General features: G+C 33.0%; 2 protein-coding genes across 5 annotated transcripts in view; one reads left to right on the top strand and one right to left on the bottom strand.

The window, feature by feature from the left end:
* Nucleotides 1-10,898, top strand: part of LOC117212043 — a 107,839-nt gene extending 96,941 nt beyond the window's left edge. Inside the window, exon 3 of the mRNA XM_033456499.1 lies at nucleotides 10,546-10,898. Coding sequence (XP_033312390.1) covers nucleotides 10,546-10,898 — 353 coding nt within the window. The remainder of the gene's footprint in view (nucleotides 1-10,545) is intronic.
* LOC117212037 (5-hydroxytryptamine receptor-like) overlaps nucleotides 1-24,068 on the bottom strand; it is a 181,546-nt gene that overhangs the window by 149,825 nt on the left and 7,653 nt on the right. The gene's annotated exons all lie outside the window — the stretch shown is intronic.

The following is a 24,068-nucleotide window of genomic DNA, read 5'->3' on the forward strand; positions in this document are numbered from 1 at the left end:
ATGGCGCCAGTGCGACAAACAAGAAATTGACTGTATATTAATCTTTTTGACAACAAATCCGCCGAATTATCTTGGGATCTGGTGTGTTGCCATCTTGAAACACCGATCTTCGCCTGGACGTCTGCTACACGGTTGACTACGAACGTCTTCGCCGCGCGAGGTTCCTTGTTGATCCAGTCCGGGACGATTATCGAGTCCGTCGAGAGGTGAATATCGTAGAAGCGTTGGATGATAATTTTTCCAACGGTGGTGAACAGCGATGCGAGAAGCGCTGCGTCGCAAAATTCTGAAGAAAAGCTGATGCTCTTGAGTGATCTCTGTGAGTGAAATCTGTTTGTAATGGAAATTATGCCAGACCGTGCAATTTGATTCGGTTACTCAATCCCCGTCTATTCGCGTCGCGTCGCGATATGATTTAGATGAGTCTTTCGAATTGTCTTCAATCGCTGTTCGATGAGCCTTCGAGGAATCTTCGATATGGAAAGGCTTCGTGATGTCTTTCTTTACAAATCTTCCAGGACGATTTGTCCTGCGTCTGGGTTGTCGTGACGATCATGGAGTAAGCACACTTCATGGTCCGCGATGGTGACGGCAATATCCGCGTGCATTTCTTGCTTCTTGGAGCGGACGAAGGAATCCGCGATGTTCGTCTTCTTGCGCTGTTCCCAGCTGACCCGCAGTTTTTCGACATATTCGCGGAAATATGTGAATACGCGCGATAGCAGATCGGTTAATCGGTTCACGGCTGTTGAATCAAAATGCTCCAAAGGTAGTTGAATACCTCATCGAGCTGAGGCATCTTTGTGTCCATGAACAAGTAATCACAACTGACCAATAGATTGTTCCGGGTCACCCCGATTCATCCCAATGCACGCAGAGATAAAATCGGCGCCTGCATGTAGTTTACGAAGTCGTGCATCGACGCCGATGAGTCGTCAATCATTTCCAGCATGTCGATTAATAACGTGGCGTGGCGAAGAACAATCACGCGTTCATTGTCGTATGCGTCAAACAGCTGTTCCCTGGCTGCTGTATAGTTATCCTTGCTAATTGTGAAGGACTCTATTGGCGATTCCGCTCTTCCAGATACAGACAGATGAAGGTAGTTAAACTTTTGGGTATTACTCAAATCCGGATATGAATGGATATGTTCAAGGACGAATACTTGAATGTAATCAATTTTCAAGCTTGCCATCGAACTTTGGCAGATGTACACGTATGGTCGCAGAAGTATTCGCGGCGGATGCGACTGTGGTGGGTGAAACGTTATTGGAGCGATTAATTGAAACGAAGGAAAGTCGTTCCAGCTTTAGCAACATGGTGATGGCGGTCGTGATGGCGTCGCCAAAAATGTTCCAAGTTATTCCACTGTCCCATCTCATCGATGTCTTCGGCGAGTCTGAGCTTGTCTCGAATATTTTTGAATATTCAAACTATTTTCGTAAATTCTCGATGCGTATACAAATCTTGGCGCGTCCATTATTGCTATTGACAAATGTTTCGATGTATTTATTGAAGGACGTTAATTGCGCTTTGAATGTGAGTTGCTTATTTTTAGGTTCACGTATACTTTCGTCGACACTGTTATTTACGGGCAAAGACATTTTCGAACGGAAAAATATTTACGTATATTACGAACGAAATGGACGACGAAATTCCTCATCACTAAGCAGTGATTAATTTAGGATATGATCGGTAATCGAAACGAGCTTACCTTGACCTGAGCTCGCTTGCCTTCCTTATTGGTTAGAGATAGTCACCTTCTTCGTCCTTAGTGTCGCTGATTGTTCTTCGATTTTCCGACCAGATTTTCTGCATCTCCTTGGGCTCTCCTTTTCGAAGAACCACAAAGTATACACGCGTATATATGTGTCGGATGTCAATGACACTGCTCTGCACTTGTCAACAGAGGAATTAACCTGAAGTAACTGATTCACGAGGAATGGTTGAATGAGTGATGAACTATGAATGACACTAAGGGTTGCCCTTCTCCGAACGATGAGATGATTTCGAACTCCCTCCAACTGCTAAGATGAGATTTACGAGTGATCGTTACGAACAATTAAACGATACTTCACTTTCCGACTCCTGAGGATTAACTCCGATTCGAAATGTAAAATTCGCCCAGGACTGAAAACTGATCGTGTCAAGTGATTAAACGACACTTTGCTCTACGAATGCTTGAAGATCGTGTCTGCAACTGGCGGGCTCGCATGATACTTTACTTCGCGACTGCTTGAAGGGAATCCTGAATTCGGACGAGACTGTTCTTTCCGAATGCTAAGAAATTAAAACGATTCTTATCCCACGATTGGTGGAGACGCTGTTAACGATTCCAATGCTCGTGCAAGACTGACCGTGCTAGAATCAACGGGGCGTTCGGCAAGATTCAAAAATGGAAATCCTGAAAATATACGTGCTGATTAATTTTCATCGAGCGCAAGAAGGTGGCTAATCAGTATGGTCGCTCGCTGGCCATCACTCACTGCTCGCATGCTCCGTATGTGCAAAACGCGGGAGACTCTTGACGGGAAGAGGATGAGCGATACTTGGACGAACGTGAGATTTCGAATTTAATTAGGTACGAGCATTTATGATACGTTCGGCTATTAAGAACGCAATATACTTGAAAAATTAAAAGTACTGTTGTAATTGGCAAAAGGAATCGCTCTAATTATATGTGCTAACATCCCGACTCTAAAATAGGCTCTTGACTACGAAAGTGAGCGCCATAAATTACGAAAATTCTTACGTTTTCGTTCCTTCAGACGGATCCATATTCTGGAAAAGATATTTTCGATCCTACGTTAAAGTGCTGTTTTCGCCTTCTAAACGTAAACAGTTGCCGATAACGATAAATAAATGTCGAATATTTTTAGCTGCACTATGAATCTGCAAAGTTTCATCGAAATCGGCGTGTGTTGTGCTTGGCTGGTGTCCCTTGCAATTGTGAGACATTTAGATTATACATCGAAGATTATGATATAAATATAATTTGCCTATAGATATACTCCTCGGCGCGATTTATTTACTTATATCCTTAAGAGCTTATAAGGATATTATGATAGTCGGCTAATATCCATCACCCTGAGTCATACTGTCTTTTTATTGTCGCATTTAGTAATATTTTCAAGTATCTTCCAAAAATTACGCGAGTCTTTGATCTTCTCCAATATAATGTCCAGTCTGGTCTTTGCATAACTCTCCTTTTAAAATATCGTCTTTTTAATTTTATTTCTTGCTGAAAATTGTATTAATTTAAATTAGGGCAGTCCCTTATCGAAAAAGTATATCTAGTTGTTCAATGGTATGAAACTTCATACCTATAATAAACTTCCGAAAAGGGTCGAATGTAAAGATTCAGAATTTTTGAATAATTTCATATGTAAAACATCACACAGTATGAATACATTCGAATACACAACAGAGCATAGCAACGTTTATGTGTTTAACTTTTAATAGTGTAAAAATATAACGAGAAATTCAAAACGAACAACAATTTAGCTCTTATTGAGTTTTCAATAATTTTACTTTCTTAAATTTTATCAATTCATAACGTAGTTTCAAAATTAAAGTTTCTCTTGAAAATTGAGTTTTATTTTAATATAATTTTTACTCCGATTTCTTCCAAATTTCTAGCTGTTACATATTTAGAAAATAATTATTTCTTTTAGATTTTCTTTTAATCTTCCACAATGATACTGGATGGTCATCGAGCGAGCAAACCTGAAAAAGTGAACCGCAGTATTTTCGAAACGACGATTGGAACATGATCGAAATCCGAAAAACCAAAAGTATGTTAATTATTTCTCATATTTCTGTAATCAAATGTTTTATCGAGTAAAAAAGATATGTACATACTTTAAAATGTTTCTCGGGAATAAATGTTAATAATCATGTTACATGTAATTTTGAGATGTGAAATTTATATGCAGTACTATGTATACTAATTTGCCCGAGTTACTTCCGTGCTACACCGTGAGGAGGTGAATGGTTAATGGCACAATATAACAGCAACATACATATGATAAGTGGATCTTACCTTTTAACTTGTTGACCAGAAACGACAACTTGATTTGTCATTCAAATTATCCATGTTTTAATACGTGATAATTTATTCATAAAGGCTTTGTTATTTTACTGTGTCGTTGTGTTTGTATTAAATAGTGGAACAGTTACACATATCTGAAAGTGTGCAGTCTGTGCACTGACCGATAGCCAATTTTCTTCTAGTTACATATCCGTGTGATCCAATGTATATACAATGGCGGTTTGGAATGAATCAAAATATACAAGTAAAGCATGTGAAATTTGAAAATATAATATATGCACATATTGAGAAATATCTCCTGTACAAATATATACAGGATGGTTGGTAACTGGCGATACAGGCGGAAAGGGGGTGATTCTACGCGAAAAAAGAAGTCGAAAATATAGAATAAAAATTTTTCGTTTGAGGCTTTGTTTTCGAGAAAATCGACTTTGAATTGTCGCTCGGTACGCGTGCACTTTATCACGTCTCGTTATAACGGATCTCACTGTAGATCGTTGTCTCGATGGAAAAATGAAAAAAAAAGAAATTTTTGTTCTATATTTTCGACTTCTTTTTTCGCGTAGAATCCCTCCTTTCCGCTTGTACCACCAGTTACCAACCACCTATATATAACGCATGAATTACATGTAAGTATATGTGTTATGTGCAATATGGAAGTGGATATATGCCTAGATAATGGATTCTTTAGTTATTTACACACTATGATTACAATTTAAAGTGCCACAAATTACATTTGCCTTTTTTGTATTAACCGCTATTATGATTTATATGAGTTGAAATTAATTTACGATTATATCTATATTTATTGTATCTGAATTATAGTAATATTTATAAATTTAATTTATTTGTATATTTATATACATACATAGTATTTATAGACTTAATTTATAAATAATTATATCTATATTTATAGTTCGAGAAATACTTTGAGAACCACTTTAATTGTGAGAAGGTCATCGAGGAAGTTTCAGACCTGAAGGTAAGAGTATTATATTTCACCCTGTTTCGTTATATCTATATGTATACTTACTATGGCTCTTTACGTACACTACCTGTCATAAGTGTCTTGACACTGATTTTACATAACATGAATTTCGCCAAAATATGTAAGTATGTTCCAGATCTAAATTTTTCCAAGCATAGTAGTTCGACATATAAACAATACATACTACACCTGTATTAACTAGCTATAATTATTAGGTTGTCCGAAAAGTGTCTTTCTTTTACAGATGCATCTTTATACAAACATGAAACCTAATCTGTCGAACGTTGTGATCTTTATTTTGATAGAACAAAATGGATCATACGTAATTCGATAAAATAATATAACACGGAAAATGTTGTGTGTCCATTATTTCCTTATAAAACGAAAGAAACTTTTCGTATTAAATTACGATAAAGTTCTTAACTTGTTGATGTATGTAACTATCAATTTTAGATTTTGCTTGATATTACTTACCGATATAATGTCGCTTAATATTACAGCTACAGCTAACCTTCTTATTAATTTTAAAAGATTATTGTTATTTGATATGTGGCATAAGAGTTAGAAATTAGGAACTAAACAATTTAATAATTTTTCGGAATCCTAGCTTCATCACTGATTTCAATTATTTTTTAATTTGCTGTCGAGGGCACGATTCCGAGCAACTTTTCTCTAAACATATCACCTCTGCTTGGCCTTAGTTTTCGAAACATTCGCAAGAAACTGCCGATACCACTACAATGAATTCTGCCGGTGTGTTTGTCGTGATGTGGCATGGTGCGCGTTAGTTTAGTTTCCGGCCACTTCTCGGCGCGGCGGCTGGATAAAATAACGTCTAACCTAAATGGAATTCTTATCTTTTGTTTATAGTTTATGTAGGAGTAGGTTAGGTGTCATTTTATCCGGCCAGCGCCGTGAACCGTAAGGCGGTCAACACTAATGTATAGACTGTCACGGACGCACAATTATAGGCAGAATTCACTGTAGTAGTATCGGCAGTTTCTTGAGACTGTCTCGAAAATAAGGCCAAGCGGCGGTGATATGTATAGAGAAAAGTTGTTCGGAATCTTACCCCCGATAACAAATTCAAAAATATTTGAAATCGGTGATGAGGCTGTGACTCCGAACAATTACCAACAATTTTGTTAAGGAACTTTGAGAACTTTATTAAAACCTTGAATAAAGAATTTCTTACGCAACAAAACTGTTTCGTAACTTTCGACATTTGCAGGTTATAATTTTATTATTGCGTATTAATTTGTCAAATTCAAATTTATCGTATCATAATTTTCTATTATTATCTGTATAAGTATACAATGTGTATAAAATGATAAAGATTAAATCCAATACAATTTTATGTATTCATAATTTGTAAATATGTTACATTTTATCAAAAATAAGCAAGTATCTAAAATATTTTATGTGACAGCCCACAAGTTGTTGTGTTACACGTAACACAAAAAATAGTACACTGTTACGATATAATTGGTTGTACGTTATAATACTAAGATAGAATACTATTTGGAATAAATCATTAAGGTTTGACAATATATCTATTAAGTGATACTCAAAGCTTATCCATTTGCTAAACAATATAAAACAATATAAATATAACACTGGTACTAGTTCGATTAAACTTCTTTCTAGTTATTCTTCTATATAATTATCAATATTATTGTGTGCACTGTATATATGTAAACTCTCTAAGAGTTCAAATGCGGATAAACAAGGGGACTTTCTCTGTTTTACGGACAGCACGACTTCTTTTGTTTCACGGACAGAGCGGCTTTCTTTTGTTTTACGGAGAGCCATTTTGAGAGATACGCATTTCTCAAACGGGCGGACAGAGATCAACATCGGAGATAAACAAGATCACAGAAGAAAGAGTAATTATTTAAAACATTGAAGACTGACGGAGAAAGATCGGTAGCTCAGGACGTTGAAAATCGATTCTCGATTTTCAGGTAGACGTTGAACAGAACTTGCTATTTATTGTTTACTGTTATTACATTACATACATTTATATCAGTATCATAATATCATACGTATGGCTAAACAGTTTTATAATAATTTAATTATAACAGATAAATAATTTCATTTATTGATGATTTTGTGACATCAATCACATCTCAACCTACATCAGTGATAATACATCGACCGCCGACCTTCGGACACTTTTGGACACATCACCACCTTATCATCATAGCATACACCAAGACTGTGACGCACCTTAGTCCACATCAGAGATAGGATATGGACCCCCGACCTTCGGACACTTTTCTACATCATAACCTACACCTAGCCCCTCAACATTCTAAAACCAAAACGTATATAAACCGAGACTTTACCCAGCTCGGGCAGTTCTTGTTCCTCTTCTAGTTGCTGTACTCATACAACCCCTTTTCTCCGGTTCAGTATTATTTTGTAAGTGTTAACATTTATAATAAAGTTTTATAAAGGAAGATTAGTAGTTGGGCTACGACTCAGCCTTCTTACTACAACCCAAGTACCAACTTTACGTGACATTTTGGCGATCCTGCCAGGATAGTGAAAATTGTTTGTTCGGAAACCAAAAGACATTCATCATCTACGGAAGATAGAATTATTTGGGACTATGGTCATCCGCGACAACGAAGTAACTATCAACGAAACCGGAAGAAATATTCATAAAGCATCTACGGACGCTAGATCGCAGGATTGTGAAACATCGCTTCGCCTGGAAAACAAGGACATCCATACTTACGGGAAGGACTAACTTGGACTATGGTCATCCTCGGCGACGAATTCTTAATCCACGAAACTAGAAGGCCTTTGGAACTGGAAGCATCTACGGAAGCTAACAAATCAAGGTAAACGCTGGATTCATTTTACATATAGAGGCAGACTATCTAGCTTTGAACAAGACTCAGACAAAGAGTTAACGACATTTAAAACGATGTGGAAAGGTAAAGCATGCACTAGTAGGGACGAACAAAGTATTAAAATGACAAACCAACTACGGGAGCAAATCGCGCGACTGCGAAGAAGCATGGACCTTTTCCAACAAGCAAAAGAAGAGGGTTAACGCCTCGATAAAAAATCGAATTGCTACGAAAAACAATTGACGAAATCAAGTTAAGAAAACTGTTAAAGGAGACTATTAAAGAAGCGACTAGTCGGAGTTATCAGGGTAGTTTAGTTTCTAATAATTTGAACAAAAGCTGGGAGAAAACAGACGTTACTGTAGGAAATGAAGAAATGGTTTTGAAAGAATTTTCAAAAGAATTGCAGTCTAATGTAGAAAATTCTTATGAAAAGAAAGTATCAATTGACACCGCTTCACAGGATTATATTTTCATTAAAACAGACTTAATGTTTGATGTCAATAGCTCGACAGAATACTAGAAAGAGTCTGTGAAACGAAGGAAAGAAGATATTGTAGTATTGTATAATGATTTGTCACCATCTTCGTCACAAGATACTCAAAATTTACAAGAATGATTTGACAAAAAAAGTAAAAGTTTAGGAGAAGCAGAAAAAGATCATAACAAGAAGGATAATATTTCAATGAGAAATATTTTGGACGGCGATACAAATAAAGAAAACCAAATTGAAACGAAGGAATTAGAAGCAGTTAGTAAATCAACTGCTGAAAATGATACAAAATCAATAGACAACGTTGAACAAAATATATCATTAGAATCCATACAAAAAGCAAGAGATAATGCTTACAATAATGAACATTTGCTTATAGAAGAAGACCAAATGATGACAGCGAAAAATGCGTGTGACACTACAGAATCAAAAACTTCAGCAGATCTTATGTCGAGAAATTTAGATGCTAATACACAAGAGAAGTCTTTAGAGAATAAAGATGACAAGAATCCATCTCCATCTATGTTAGATAGTAGTAAACGGAGCAGTCGTTATAATGTTGCTGCAAAGCCTGCTACATCTCCAAAATTTGAAGAAATTGTTTATAATCAAACAAGACAGTCAGACACAAATAAAATTTTGCGAAGCGCTTTAAAGATTCACAAGAATTACCTAATAAAAGTAAGTTATCAAAAATAGGAATTGCACTTAACAAAATTGAAGATACAAAAATTATTTTACAGAATAAAAAGAATTCATTAGAAGGAGAAAAAGAAGTAGGGGAAAAGAAGAAAATGTACAGACAGAAATTATTTCAAAAAATATATCAGATGATAAATGTGATTTGCTTTAGAAAAAAAAAAAAAAAAAATTATCCACAAACTACATTAGGAATTTATCTATTTTAGTGAGGAGAAAGAGAAAGGATAGAGGAGTTGATCAATAGACTGTGGATTTTGAAGCGTTTATGAAAATACTACAATTTTAATAAAATATTCAATGTAAAGTCTTTGTTATAATATTCAGATAGATAGATGAAAAAAAAACACGCACACGTGAAAAGAGTTCAATCTTTTGGAATGCAAATTGAAGAACTAACAATAAAATTAGAAGGAATAACATAAGTCACAAATATGAAGTTGACCTGCTGGAACAACAAAAAGAAGGCCAAACTTAATTCATGTGTTAGTAATTCAATGGAGGAATGTGATAAGCTGGAGTTAAAGATGCAAAAGAGATAAAATGTAGTTCTTGAACCACAAGGACAAATAATCTGTCCTTCAATGTGAACTAGACGAACTAAAGGGTGAATATGAAAAAGTGGGTGATTTTGGATATAAATATGAAGAAGAAACTAATAAATTGAAACCGGATTTTGAAAAAGAAGAAAAATGATCCTTGTAAATGAAAATAAATTTGAAATATTGCGTAGGGTAGAAATTGAAGGTAAAGTAAAAGATATGAACGAACAAAATAATTTTCTTAGAAAAGAACTGGAAAACGTCCAAAAACTTTCCAAAGATGTTAATAATCGCTTACTCGAGGCGAACCAAGAATTAGAAGATTCACATAGAAAACACACTCTTATTTGAAAATTGAAAAAAAAGGAAAAAAAACATCAGGAAGAATTAGGTGATATAATAAAACTTCATGATGAAAAAAAATATAAACTGATACAGCATTGGTGTTCTGTAGAATGTCAAACTGCCATAAGGGGTTACATTGATGGAAAAGTGCAGTAAATATTTAAATAACAATCCATGACTTCTTAAGTAATTGTAACAATCTTGATGTTTTACTATGGAACAACTAGATGAAGTGCACAGTGACATTAATAAAGTAGAATCATCGATAAAAGTAGATGTATCTTCTTCATTAATATCAGAATCAACGACTGATATTATAAAGAATGTGCATGATATTCCAGAAAATAAAAAAAAAAATAAGTCACAGGAATGTACAGATAATACAATTCAAGATGGTTTAGTAGTAAATAAATGTGATGTAACAGATTTAAATAAAAACAAAAAAAATTTTTAAAGTAAGGAATGTAGTGAGACAGAGAGCATAAAGAACGCTGCGATTAATGAAGTAGAACAAGAAATAATAAATAAGGACCCACAAATTGATGATCAATGTAAAAAAAAAAAAGATGAGAAATTTCAAGAAGAGCAAGTAGAGAATACAACTGAGATTGGAGATCATTCAAGATATGCAGGTGACACATCTTTAGATAAAGAAAGTACGAACGATGTTGAAATATTTAATACAAATGAGGGTGAACAAAACATTGAGAAACACAACGTTTGTACAGTGTTAAATATAGATACAGTTAGTGTTACTAATGCTCAGTGTCAAGCATTAATTAAAACACTTGGTGAAACTTTTGATGATAAAGCCCAAACATTGCATGTCACGGATACAGACACAGATTTGTCTAAACTAGTTGATAGTAGTTCAGAAGTAATGGTACTGACTGTAGAAACTATTATATTAATGATATGAATGAAAGTACAGAAGAAAATATTGTTTTAACTATACATGAAAAGGATGCTGTTGTAAATTCCAATGAAGAAAAAAATGTTTCTGCAGAACAAAAAGGAACGAAGAACACTGAAATTGCAAATGAAGAATTTAATTTGATAGATTATGCATGAAAATGTGATGGAACAGTTATAGAAGTAATGTCAACAGAAATTGTGGCTCAAGAAGTTTCTGAAAATTGTAGCCAGAAGGACAATTATGACGTATTAAATCATACAAAGACAAGAAACGATTCTATAACTCCTATTACCTCAGGAGTAATTAGTGATCTAGAAACTGCAGATGACATTGATATTAAAGAAAAGAATAACAAGAAACAACAAATGGAAATGACAAGATTGATCTTTTGATAGTTCACATAAAATTAATGTAGAAAAGAAAATTATTCATAATAAAATTGTCGTACTTATACATGTTGCTAATACAAAAGGAAGGAATAAATCTATAAGTGAAACAGATAAAGTGCGCATAACTAACAAAAGAAGTGCAATTCAGGATATCTTTGATGATTGGGGTGTTGAAAATGCAGAAGATGATAGTCAGACGGTATCCAAAGCTCCAGATACTGTGCAAATTGAATTGAAAAGTTTACTAAATGACACAAAAACACGAACTATAGAGGAAAGCACAGTTGTACTGATTGAAGAAGAAATTACATGCATGGAAAAAGAACCAGTTGTAGATGCTGAAAAGGCTTTAGAAGTTGCTAAACAAAACAAAGAAATGCAAGTATCAAAGGAACAACTGGATAACAATCCAACTATAAAAAAACAACAAGATAGTATAAAACCATTGCTCAAAGACCACTAACTCATTCTATATCACAGGTTGTTAGAAAGTCTACAAAAGATTCAACACGTGATACTGTGGCATTTCGTCAAACTTAGCAAATTATCCCTATTAATCGTAGTCGAAATTTAACCAGCCAACAACCTTCACAGGTTGAAATAGCAAAAGCATATACCACGACGAAGAAGAACAAGTACAAGTTGAGCCAGTCAGAGTCCAATTCCATCGCTCCATACTGAGGAAACACTAAGATTTTGGAGGACCAAAATCAATCTAAAGAGGGGGGTATGTGACATCAATCACATCTCAACCTACATCAGTGATAATACATCGACCCCCGACCTTCGGACACTTTTGGACACATCACCACCTTATCATCATAGCATACACCAAGGCTGTGACGCACCTCAGTCCACATCAGAGATAGGATATGGACCCCCGACCTTCGGACATTTTTCTACATCATAACCTACACCTAGCCCCTCAACATCCTAAAACCAAAACGTATATAAACTGAGATTTCAGCTCGGGCAGTTCTTGTTCTTCTTCTAGTTGCTGTACTCATACAACCCCTTTTCTCCAGTTCGGTATTATTTTGTAAGTGTTAACATTTATAAGAAAGTTTTATAAAGGAAGATTAGTTGGGCTACGACTCAGCCTTCTTACTACAACCCAAGTACCAACTTTACGTGACAATTTCAATATGTTACTTATATGAAAAATAGTAATACATAATGCCGTAACAAAAGAATATCTAATTGATGAAAGGACAAGTTAAAATGAAATTAAAATCAAAAACATTGTTTAAATAGAAATTATCAAATGAAATGTATTGTGTTAAGAGTAGGGTTACCAACAATTGGTAACAATAGTAATAGTTGGTAGTATACTAGAATTCTCGGAAGAATGCGTTTTATTTGTTTGAAATTTGAAAAAGTAGGGGTTCTACAATGTTTCTAAGTTACTCGATGTTATTAAATATAGGTTTGGGGTTGATATTTAATGGAATCACTCAGATTGAATTTTACTTTCTATATTTCACCACCTCGTACAAAACGTCTGAATACACCGGATACACTTAGATAGTTAACACGTGGTCAACTCCTAAGACAAAAGAGCGTCGTTAGGGCTCGTGCCAACTTAGCTTGTAGGCACTAGCGATCATACCAACTTAACGTTTCTCAACACTCGAGACAAGACGTGGTACATAAAACTGTGAAGTTTTGGAAATAGCTGAAAAAAAAATATTAAGTGAACTACGTGCATGTTTGATAAGAAAAGTCGTTTCCTTTCCGTATATTACGTATAGAGAATTAAATCTTTAGAAAATCGGCCTGTGACGGCTGCTGAATTATAAAGTAGGGATCCATATTCTGTAAGTAGTTTACTATCACTATTCTACCCTCTTTTATACCGATATTAAACAATAATTAGATTTTTGTTTTTTACGTGGAGTTTTCATGCCTGAATTATTCAAAACTGTGTTTTATAATATATATTGTAACATCATAATATTAATAAAAACATTATATATATATAGTATATTATATATGTAATAATAATATAAATGTATACAATGTTTTTGTTAATATTATAATATATTATGCACAATAGCGACGAAAAGTTTGAAAACTGTAACAGTTATTGAGAATTTTTACATTTCTCTTATTATTTCTATCCATAATACAGTAAAAGGTCGTTTGTTAAAACCTCTATTGACAGAATGAGAATTCGATCATCAGAACATCAGTTTATTTTATAATAATTAATTTTGACTAGTAAACAACTTAGGGATGGTTACTTTTAACGAAGTGTAGGAAACAAGAATAGAATCTGGAAAGAATTATTATGATTTTATCCCAAAGTTTCTGTGTTTGCCTCTACTTAATGTTAATATTTGTAAAATAATTCAAAATAGATGATTTTTTCTTATGCAAAAACAAAGTATTCGATTATCCATAGAGCATATATTATAATTAATTCAGGTAAACAAGACTCTACTATTTGAATTATCTGATGATTAGACAGCAGAGGTTATGCGAATGTATATTTTTTTAGCTAGCAGGTAAAGCAATAGGGTCTGGACAGGTTTCGTGATTAGAGAAGTCTAAAAATATATTTTTTGTTTCACTCTTTTCGCATAATGAGTATGCTTTGCAACACATGCTAGAATATATTACTTGCCATCAGATACCATCATGTTATTTACCGTGCATATGCATATGTCGTGTTTATGTGAAGTATCTATATTCTAAATTAATTTCATCTCTACCAGTAAACTCTTATAACTATGTAGTATCGTTATTAGTAATGTGTAACTAACCAAAGCTAAATGTAGATCATATCAAATCATGTTTTTGTTATCTTGAATTGCTAATTGAGCATTGGATGTAACAGTTTGTGTTTGGAATTCAAATAGTTCAGGTTGATTATTGCAATGTGATGTGCGTGAAATAGTACATCGGTATATTTAAGCGTTTCTCAAGTTTGTAAAAACGTCAAAGTTCGAAGAAATTAGATACATTAAGGTTAAGTTGAGTCGAAAATGATTCCATATTTGTCATTAACGAAAGTGATGACCAAAGCACTTGTAGTCTTTATAATAAAAATTTGAAATGTGAAAAGAAATGGCTCTTAGTACAACATATAAATACTGCCACACGCAAGAAAGCAGTCGAAGAAGCAACTAAGCCACGCGGAACGGAAAATTCAGAGCACGAAACGACGGGCTCAAGAAAAAATGAATTTTATGCGGACTTAACACGAACAATGTTTGCTGTTAATATTCCTTGGGGAGCTTTGAATAATGATATATAGAGGAATTGTCTGACGAAATCAATACTATGGAAAAATTATTTAGATGATAACTATATTGTGATTCAAATAAGCAAGCAGTAAGGAGAGACATAAAAAAGCATTATGTATGAATTTTCGTGAATGAGGCTATTAATATGAAGAAGTAAAAAATCTTACTTATAGTGTCCTATGAAGAAATTAGAGGAACAATTCATGCTACTAACTGAATGCTATTATACAGGGTGGTTGGTAACTGGTGGTACAAGCGGAAAGGGGGTGATTCTACGCGAAAAAGGAAGTCGAAAATATAGAATAAAAATTTTTCATTTGAGGCTTTGTTTTCGAGAAAATCGACTTTGAATTTTCGCTCGGTACGCGTGCACTTTATCGCGTCTCGTTATAACGGACCTCACTGTAGATCGTTGTCTCGATGGAAAAATTTTTTAAAAAATAATTAAAAAAAAAAATGTTTATTCTATATTTTCGACTTGTTCTTTCGCGTAGAATCACCCCCTTTCCGCTTGGAACAACACCTACCAACCACACTGTAGAAAAGGGATGTGGGATTTTCGGAATTATTAAAAGTTTCAAGTATTTTAGATAACGAGGACGTAAAAATAGCGATAAATGTACCAGAATGTTGTTACAGTAAGTTTGAATAAGCAGCGATTACATCGTGAGACGTAGAGCGGACATTTAATGATGAAGATTATAAATAGTTTACGAGTTTTAATAATTCTGTCGTATTAGTATAATCAATTTCTCAGACGCTTACAGTACTTCTGCATTTTTCATTCTTTTATTTTGATCTTTTTTCGTGTGTATCTTTTGCTTATATCTTTCGTACGAAGACGCATTTTACATTAATCATTGCAAATGGATTCGCGATAAATCAAGGAATTTAAAAAATTGCCTCTACATCTTTTGTATCTTTGCTGTACTTATTTAAGGTATTAGCGAAATGAGTTAATAATCGTTCATTAGATTTTTACAAGCACATTAATAATATACGAATAACACATAATCGTCAGTTTGATAATTTCACTATACATATGTAAGTAGTAGTAGTAGTAACATAATTTAATTTAGTCTATGATTTTCTCGATTTTCATTATTCATATTACATTCTTGTAGTACTTGTACAATAAGAACATTCATTTAGCTAAAATATTATAAATTATTATTAACTATCCAACAATTCATAAAAAGTCAGTTATATTCAAACAACAATCTCTTACATTTCATATTGTCCACTTCTCTAAAAATCTTCGAATATATTTCATGTTAAAAGCAGTAGTCACTCATATCTGCACTTTTGACGTGAATAATATGATTTCTAATTCAGTTCTCTCCAAATATTTGCGCAACATTTACGCAGCATTAAAGATAACTAACGTTAAACTCGCGTGGAGGGCTGATTTAGTACAAGGCTTAAAAGGAAGATGAACGAAAACGAGGAACGATCAATATTTATGGTTAAGTTTCCTTGGTACATCGACGTAAGTTGTTGCAAATTCCATAGCACGTTCTCTTCATTCGCATTTTTCTGGCTGAGAATTAAGGATGCGCATAATTTTGGCTTTAAGGGAGTTAAGATCACCAAGTGCGAATGTATCTCGCGACTGGAATATATAGTTGCCAATTGAATATGAATACTCGAACACAAACAGACGTAGCGATTGTTAAATTCATGGAATTTGCACATGAAAGGATAAGACCACTGATCTTGAGCATAATAATTCTCTTTCTTCATCTGACCGAATGAATATTCTTTCTGAATGTTAGCTAAGAATTGTTTACAAATGTTTAAAACAACAATTAATGTCGTCCATTTTACACTTTGAATTTATAAGGCAATATCTATCGAAATATTATATCGATGTCAATGTATCGAAATAGAAATTCTGTTTTTTATTATGAAAATAGCTGATTATAGACAGTTAGGAAAAAGTATACTTCTTTAAGTCATTCTTTCAATTCTTTAGACTTATTGCTTAATACTGATAGTTTTTTATTTATCTTGTTAAATTACAAAATGCTATAAGAAGCAAAAAGTTTTACAAAATAGAGGCTTTTAAGATAGATATATAATATAACGATAGATATAATGTCGTCCAGTTTACACTTTGAATTTATAAGGCAATATCTATCGAAATATTATATCGATGTCAATGTATCGAAACAGAAATTCTGTTTTTTATTATGAAAATAGATGATTATAGACAGTTAGGAAAAAGTATACTTCTTTAAGTCATTCTTTCAATTCTTTAGACTTATTGCTTAATACTGATAGTTTTTTATTTATCCCGTTAAATTACAAAATGCTATAAGAAGTAAAAAGTTTTACAAAATAGAGGCTTTTAAGATAGATATATAATATGACGATAGATATAATGTCGTCCAGTTTACACTTTGAATTTATAAGGCAATATCTATCGAAATATTATATCGATGTCAATGTATCGAAACAGAAATTCTGTTTTTATTATGAAAATAGCTGATTATAGACAGTTAGGAAATTATATAAACTAAAAAAGTATACTTCTTTAAGTCATTCTTTCAATTCCTTAGACTTATTGCTCAATACTGATAGTTTTTTATTTATCCCGTTAAATTACAAAATGCTATAAGAAGCAAAAAGTTTTACAAAATAGAGGCTTTTAAGATAGATATATAATATAAAAAAATATATATATATAATTAAGATAGATATATAATTTTTCAAAAACGAAGTTTAAAAATTATCAAAATAGTAAAACACAACAATACATTATTAATTTTACGTAAATTGGATATAATCAATGTTAAAGTTTAAGAAATTTCAAAAACGTATTAAATATATAATCTTGTAAAAGACATGTATTATAATTACAATAATAATATGTGTGTGCTTGTGATAATTCAATTATGAAAAATAGTAAAATCTTACACAGGACATACATTTTCAATGTATGTACTTTTGCAATTATTGCATGCAGGATTATATTTATTATGGTTTCTATTGCATGCGTTTGCCTTATTCGTTTGAAATATGTTTTGTCTATGGTGTCATTTTTATTATTCTTCTCCTGGCTGCTTTTATTGCATTTATTACGTGTATTTGAGGTGTAAAAAAATATCTTGAAATTTTTGTAAATTTTTGTAAAATTATTTTCTTCCGTCTCTAGTAAGAATATAAATACTTCCAGTGTTATGGTTGTCAAATGCTAGGTCTGCGATGAATAATGTATAAGTATATATAAGTGTTAATAAACAATAATAAATATTGCAAACTTCATTTTTTAACGCTTTAAATTTATGTACATATGGAATGACATTAAGAGAGATTATTTTGACTATAGTCGAATACCATGGCTCGAAATTGTTAGTAAAAATGAACCAGCTTTGCAATATTTAAATATCGAGTGGTTATTGGATTCTCTATTCAAACGTTATCTGTATGCAACAGGACAAAAATATCCGCTTGACCTTTCACGTAATCGCATGGGAAGCAAATCCATCAGTTGATGAATTTTCGTTATTCAAAGGCGCTGGGAAAATCTGAATCTGTACTGAACTGTAAACGAGTTATCAGTAGTTGAACTTCATAGCACAACTCGTGGAAAATCAGCTATTTACCTTCAATGTTATTGCTTTATTGTTGGGATAAGCAACTTTTTCTATATAAAAAATTCATTTTTTTGCCATGATAATACACAACAGGAATATTAGCAAAGACATTAATGTAATCCACCCATTTAATTTTTTTTATTTATATTAAAAATAATTAGCATCAATAAGTTGAGTTTATGTTGGGCTATATAAAAATGCGATCACCTATACACCAGAAAGAAGTGCAATGGAAACTAAATTTAATCGAAGTTCTTTGTGTATATAAATTTGTCAATAATTTTGACAACACATTCCAACAACATTGAATAAATGAGATACGCCTTTTTTGTACAATTACCAATTTTGTAATACATCACAATACATTAATATATTGATACATACACACAATACATTGATAATAATCAGATAATAATTTTGTATTATTAAAAATATTACTTCAAGTAAGAGGAAATTAAACCATTTTTGTATGATAATGACAATGAAAATTACTAAACTTTTTAAAGTACAATTTTTGTGAATCTTTCTTCAACTTCTAGTACTTAATATTTTGATATTATTGTTATATATCATTTTAATTTTTTGATATTTTAGCACCTTTGTACCGCGATTTTTGACTTTTTGATGGATAATGGTGATCGCCATCATTACGAATTAGCACAGAATAATTTTCATAATCCAGCTGTGTTGTTAATTGATAATGGGAAAAGTCTTGGAAATCCTGATATATTAGGTGAAGTAAAAAGTTCTGAGCGCTTTTTCGCTTTATTTCGACGATGAAATTAACATAGTCAAGATTATTCGATTTAGATTAAATATGCGCCGTTTTGTTCGATTACTTTTGTCCATTTTGAAGGCAATTTCATAATTCCGCGGTTGAAGAAGTCCTCGTCCCTATTGGTAAAAAACTTGACCAGCTCATTTTCACAAGCCTCTCTTGAGGCCAGTTTTGTACCATCAAGAAAATTTTGCAAAAACTTAAAAAGGTGATAATCGCTTGGTGCCAGGTCTGGACTGTACGGCGGATGCGATAGAACCTCCCAGCCAAGCTCTCGGAGCTTCTGACGCGTCGTTAAAGATGTGTGCGGCCTGGCGTTGTCTTGATGGAACACAACACCTTTCCTATTGGCCAATTCTGGCCGCTTCTGGTCGATCGCCTGCTTCAGTCTGGTCAGTTGTTGACAATAGAGGTCCGAATTAAGTGTTTGCCCCGATGGGAGCAGCTCATAATGGATGATTCCCTTCCAATCCCACCAAACACACAATAAAACCTTCTTGGCCGTTAATCCACGCTTGGCGATCGTTTGGGCCGGCCCACCGCGATTGGACCACGATCTTTTTCGGCTGTTGTTCTCGTATGTGACCCATTTTTCATCGCCAGTCACCATCCGCTTCAAAAATGGGTCGATTTCGTTACGTCTCAACAAAGAATCGCAGGCATCAATTCGGTCCAAAAGGTTCTTTTGCGTCAATTCATGTGGCACCCATACGTCGAGCTTCTTCTTGAGACCAGCCTTATGCAAATGGTTCCAAACGGTTTTCTGGCTAATCTTCAGTTCCTGGGCAATGGAATAAGTGCTCACATGCCGGTCCGACTCGACGATTTCCATGATTTTATCCACATTTTCGACGATTGGCCTACCAGAGCGTGCCTCATCTTCGACGTCCATATTACCAGAACGGAATCGTTGGAACCACCGCTTTGCTGTTGCATTCGATACTGTACTGGGTCCATAAACAGCACAAATTTTTTTGGCCGCCTGCTCCGCCTTTTCACCTTGGTCGTAGTGGTACTGAAGAATGTATCGAATTTTCTCTTTTTTTATCTCCATTTTCGAACGCTGTAACACACAACTGGCTTCACCGAACACAAAACTGACAAAGAACCTTTTTGATGCGTAATATCACCTTGAAATCGGTGTATACTATGACTCGATGCGATGTGCACATCGTGAGATATGGCTCACTAAAGACATCTAGCGAAAAACGCTCAGAACTTTTTACTTAACCTAATATCATTTTAATTTTAATATTATCGCTAATTGAAATGTTATAAAAAGAATAGAGTAGAATTCGTAGTTGTTTTTGTTGCTTTATTTCTAACATGACGAATTCGCAAAATTATTACAAATCTTTAAAACATGAATCTCTTTTCACCTACTTTTCGCAATACAGTACCAAATTTTGTATGTATGTATTACCTTTTGGTATTCATCGAATAATAACATTTCACTCTCGTATAATACACTCTGAATCTGAGGCACGGGTGTTTGTATTATAAGAGGGTCATTTGTATAATAAAAATTTTCTAAAGATCTGTTGAATGTTATTATCATTTCAGTAACCTCATTTATCGCTGGAAGTGGTACGGGTTAAATGTTCCTATCACTTCAAAATCACCCATAATATACACGTGTATTATTAAACCAATTATACTCCCAATAAATGTTCATATCGTAGAAAAATTCTTCTCATGCACGATTTCTGCGCAGAGGGATTTACTACGTTTTCTTAATTTGGTTTTCTAGACTAAGTTATATAATCAGTTGCACTGTAATTGGTTGTCTTTTACTGAACAGACGGTTGGAACGCGCAGTGAATTTCGAGTGGCGAAAATTGAATCGTGCGTGCTATTGAATAGCAATTATCGAGGCGGTTAAACCCCGTTTCCGAGCCTCGTTCGTCATAATAACCACTCACCACCGTTAGTTGATCACTGTGCTTCGAACAGTCCCTCAATTTCTCGATTCGATGTTTTCGAATCTTCTTTTTTCTTGAACAATGAACGCTTCTTTTATGAATTTATGAATTGTCCAATGAGACATTGAGGAACAAATGAATAATTCGGTTTATAAATGTGAGCAATATAATAATAACTGTGAGCACAAAATATTCAGTGTAACAACTGATTTTGTTATCTGAATGAATAATCTGAATGAATAATCTAATACTATGGAGTCACATTGATAGATAAAGGTAGCTTTGCTTATTTTCGTTCTAAATACCCCAAATATCATTTAGCATCTTATTAGACAATTAGAAGGTAATAACAAAAAGAACAAAATATATGATTAAACTTCTTATGAAAGATACAATGAGCCAGAAAATCAGTCGCACAGCGGAGACAACAGGCAACAAAACTTTATCAAATAATAAGACAACATAAAGAGATATTTGATACTTGTTATTTTAAAATATACAACATATAGTTTAAGAAGAAATTATGAAAGAAGTTCGAAACGAGCTATAATCGTTTTTTATCCTGTTTTCACATTACAAAATTATGATAACAGTAATGTCATCGGTATCAAAATTACACCGCAAAAAGAGTGTTCTATAAAATATTAATTCCATCGGAATAATAACTTTTTAAAAATATATCAATAATTCTGTGATTCACTGTACACTGTATAGTGTCTTTTTTAGGAAGATATTTGTTATATATTCATTGCAGTTATTTAATCAATAGTAATTGTCAGAATTGAGAACTTAAAAATATGTATTATTTTTATAGTAACTGAATCATAGTTTGCAGCCGAACTATTGATTTTATATTGCATTAGATATTGAAATTTGTATGCGAGTATATAACACTATTCTCCTGTAACTCTTATTACACTATTCTACCATTTCGTAAATTTCTTGACCTAAAAAAAAATTTTTGCACGATATTATCGCAAAAGTACGAGTAAAACGATTAACTTGTCGAGGTAAATTAAAACGAGATACGAGCTCTTATTTGATTTGTCACCGTCAGGTAAAAAGCAGATTAATGCAATTTTTATAGAAGAAATGCGAGTTTGCAGTTGCGCAATTGAACAAATGCTATTTCTTGGCTTTAACAAACTTGACCATATTTTTCGTGCTTTTGCTCTGCAAGTAAAGAATTTCAAGTAATTTTGTAAAGATTGAAGATCATGATAATCTGGGTTTATCGAAAAAAAATAAAATTTGAAATCTTTTATTTGAATACAATAAATATCGGCATCTATCAAATGTGTACAAAGTAACATAGAATTTACACGCGAATATATATATTTTATTCTATAAAATAAAAAATTCAAAATATCAATGAAAAATTCAAAGGACACGAAAGCTTATAGTATATGTAATTCTAACAGCTTATATGTGCGCACGGCGTAGGGCAGGCATAAAAGATGAAAAAGAGAGATCAGTAATATTTTACATCAAAATAACAGTTACTGCAGACGTTATCCAACAGAATTCTGCAAGAAAGATATTGAAAATAATTTTATTTCAAATTCAAGGAACTAGTAGAAAGAATTATGGAAATAATTTTATGCTCACTAATTCTGGTATCCTGTTGAATGGAGTACTACATTGCAAAAACATGATAAATAACTATCTTGTTCAACATAAGATTCAATTTTGAAAAATACAACAAACGTTATAAATATTGTCTGCATAATAGACTTTCCTTCATATTGAGTGTTCATTAGAAACTTAATGACTTTTCTTACTAACAAGCAATCATATGGACGAATAAACTTACTTATTAAAAAAAAAAAAGGATTATTTAATTTGGCAGAATAACGCCAGTAAAAGAAATTAATCGTTTCAGAAGCGAACGTTCTTTAAACAGTTGGAACTGGACAGTTTTCTATATCAATTACTAATTATAGAAATACATTTTTAAAAAATTCTGTGAAGAAAATTTGCTGGAAATAATTATATGTATCGCTTAGTTAATTAATAATTTGTTCAAGTAGAATTCGTGATTCTATAATCCTATAACAATAATTCGAATTGGAATAATACGAAAAAATTGATTTTCGTTTTAATTTTAGTTTAGTTTAGTTTATCAAATAGATGTCATTTGAAATGTATTAATGTTGTTTAAAATAATTGAAAATTATTTTTTCATATTCTCTTTCATAGTATTCGCAAAGCTATTGAACAAGTTGTCGATGACATAAATAATTAATTCTACTTATTTAAATCAGAATACGCTTATGTCATGAAAATTATATTATATTATATCTTGTATTATATTAAGAAAAGACATTTTGATTGGAGAATTCTTTTCTGTCATATTGAACATGAAACACGAGTCATTTTTAGATCAATCTATAGTATTAAACTATAATATGGAACACTGATGAAATCCACAAGTCATTCGCACTGCCAGTATGTAATACGTAGTCTGTTTGCGAAGAATCTAGCATTCAATTGTTCAGTGAATCATGCAAAGGGAATGAACTTTGAGCTACTGGAATTCAAACGAGCGATTGCAGCTATAGTCTATTGCGAACAAGTAGACCGATTTAAGTCCACATTGAAAACAAAACGGCCGACTTTACTCAATGAATGAAAGAATTCTGTCCAATTGGAACATGATACGGGTACATATAACAAAACGTCGCAGAAATTGATGAGAATTTGGTTAGGAAAGAGAATTTGGCTCATCTGTGTACATTATGTCTGGTAGAGTAGACTGTGCTTATAATTTGTGCTTGTAATTTTTAATTGTGGTCCGGCTGTTTGTAACGATATTTAACCCCTTAACCTACGATTCACGTAAGAAAATGCCCGTAATATTTACGTTTGGCCCGATCATCGTACTACGGGCTATGCCCGTAGTTGTAGGTTAAGAGGTTAAATGTATAAAACTCTTTATGCTTACAATGTCAAATATAACCAAAAACTATATTGTTCAATCATAAAATAAAAATAAAAGTGAAATAATAAATAAAAATGTAAAAGGTGGATAAGATTGGCACGTTATGAAGCTTCATATTTCTTATAGTACAAGTAAGAGTCAAGGAATTACGCCCTCTTTTAACCTTTTACTAACATATATTACGTATATACATATGCCCAATGTATACATATAACTGTGCATATTAACAAACTATATATCAATTAAATAGTAAATGTATTTATTTTCGATACATTTGATCTGAATTTTCAGAACAC

The sequence above is a fragment of the Bombus bifarius genome, unplaced genomic scaffold (assembly GCF_011952205.1).
Source record: "Bombus bifarius isolate JDL3187 unplaced genomic scaffold, Bbif_JDL3187 scf7180000008266, whole genome shotgun sequence".
Taxonomy (NCBI): domain Eukaryota; kingdom Metazoa; phylum Arthropoda; class Insecta; order Hymenoptera; family Apidae; genus Bombus; species Bombus bifarius.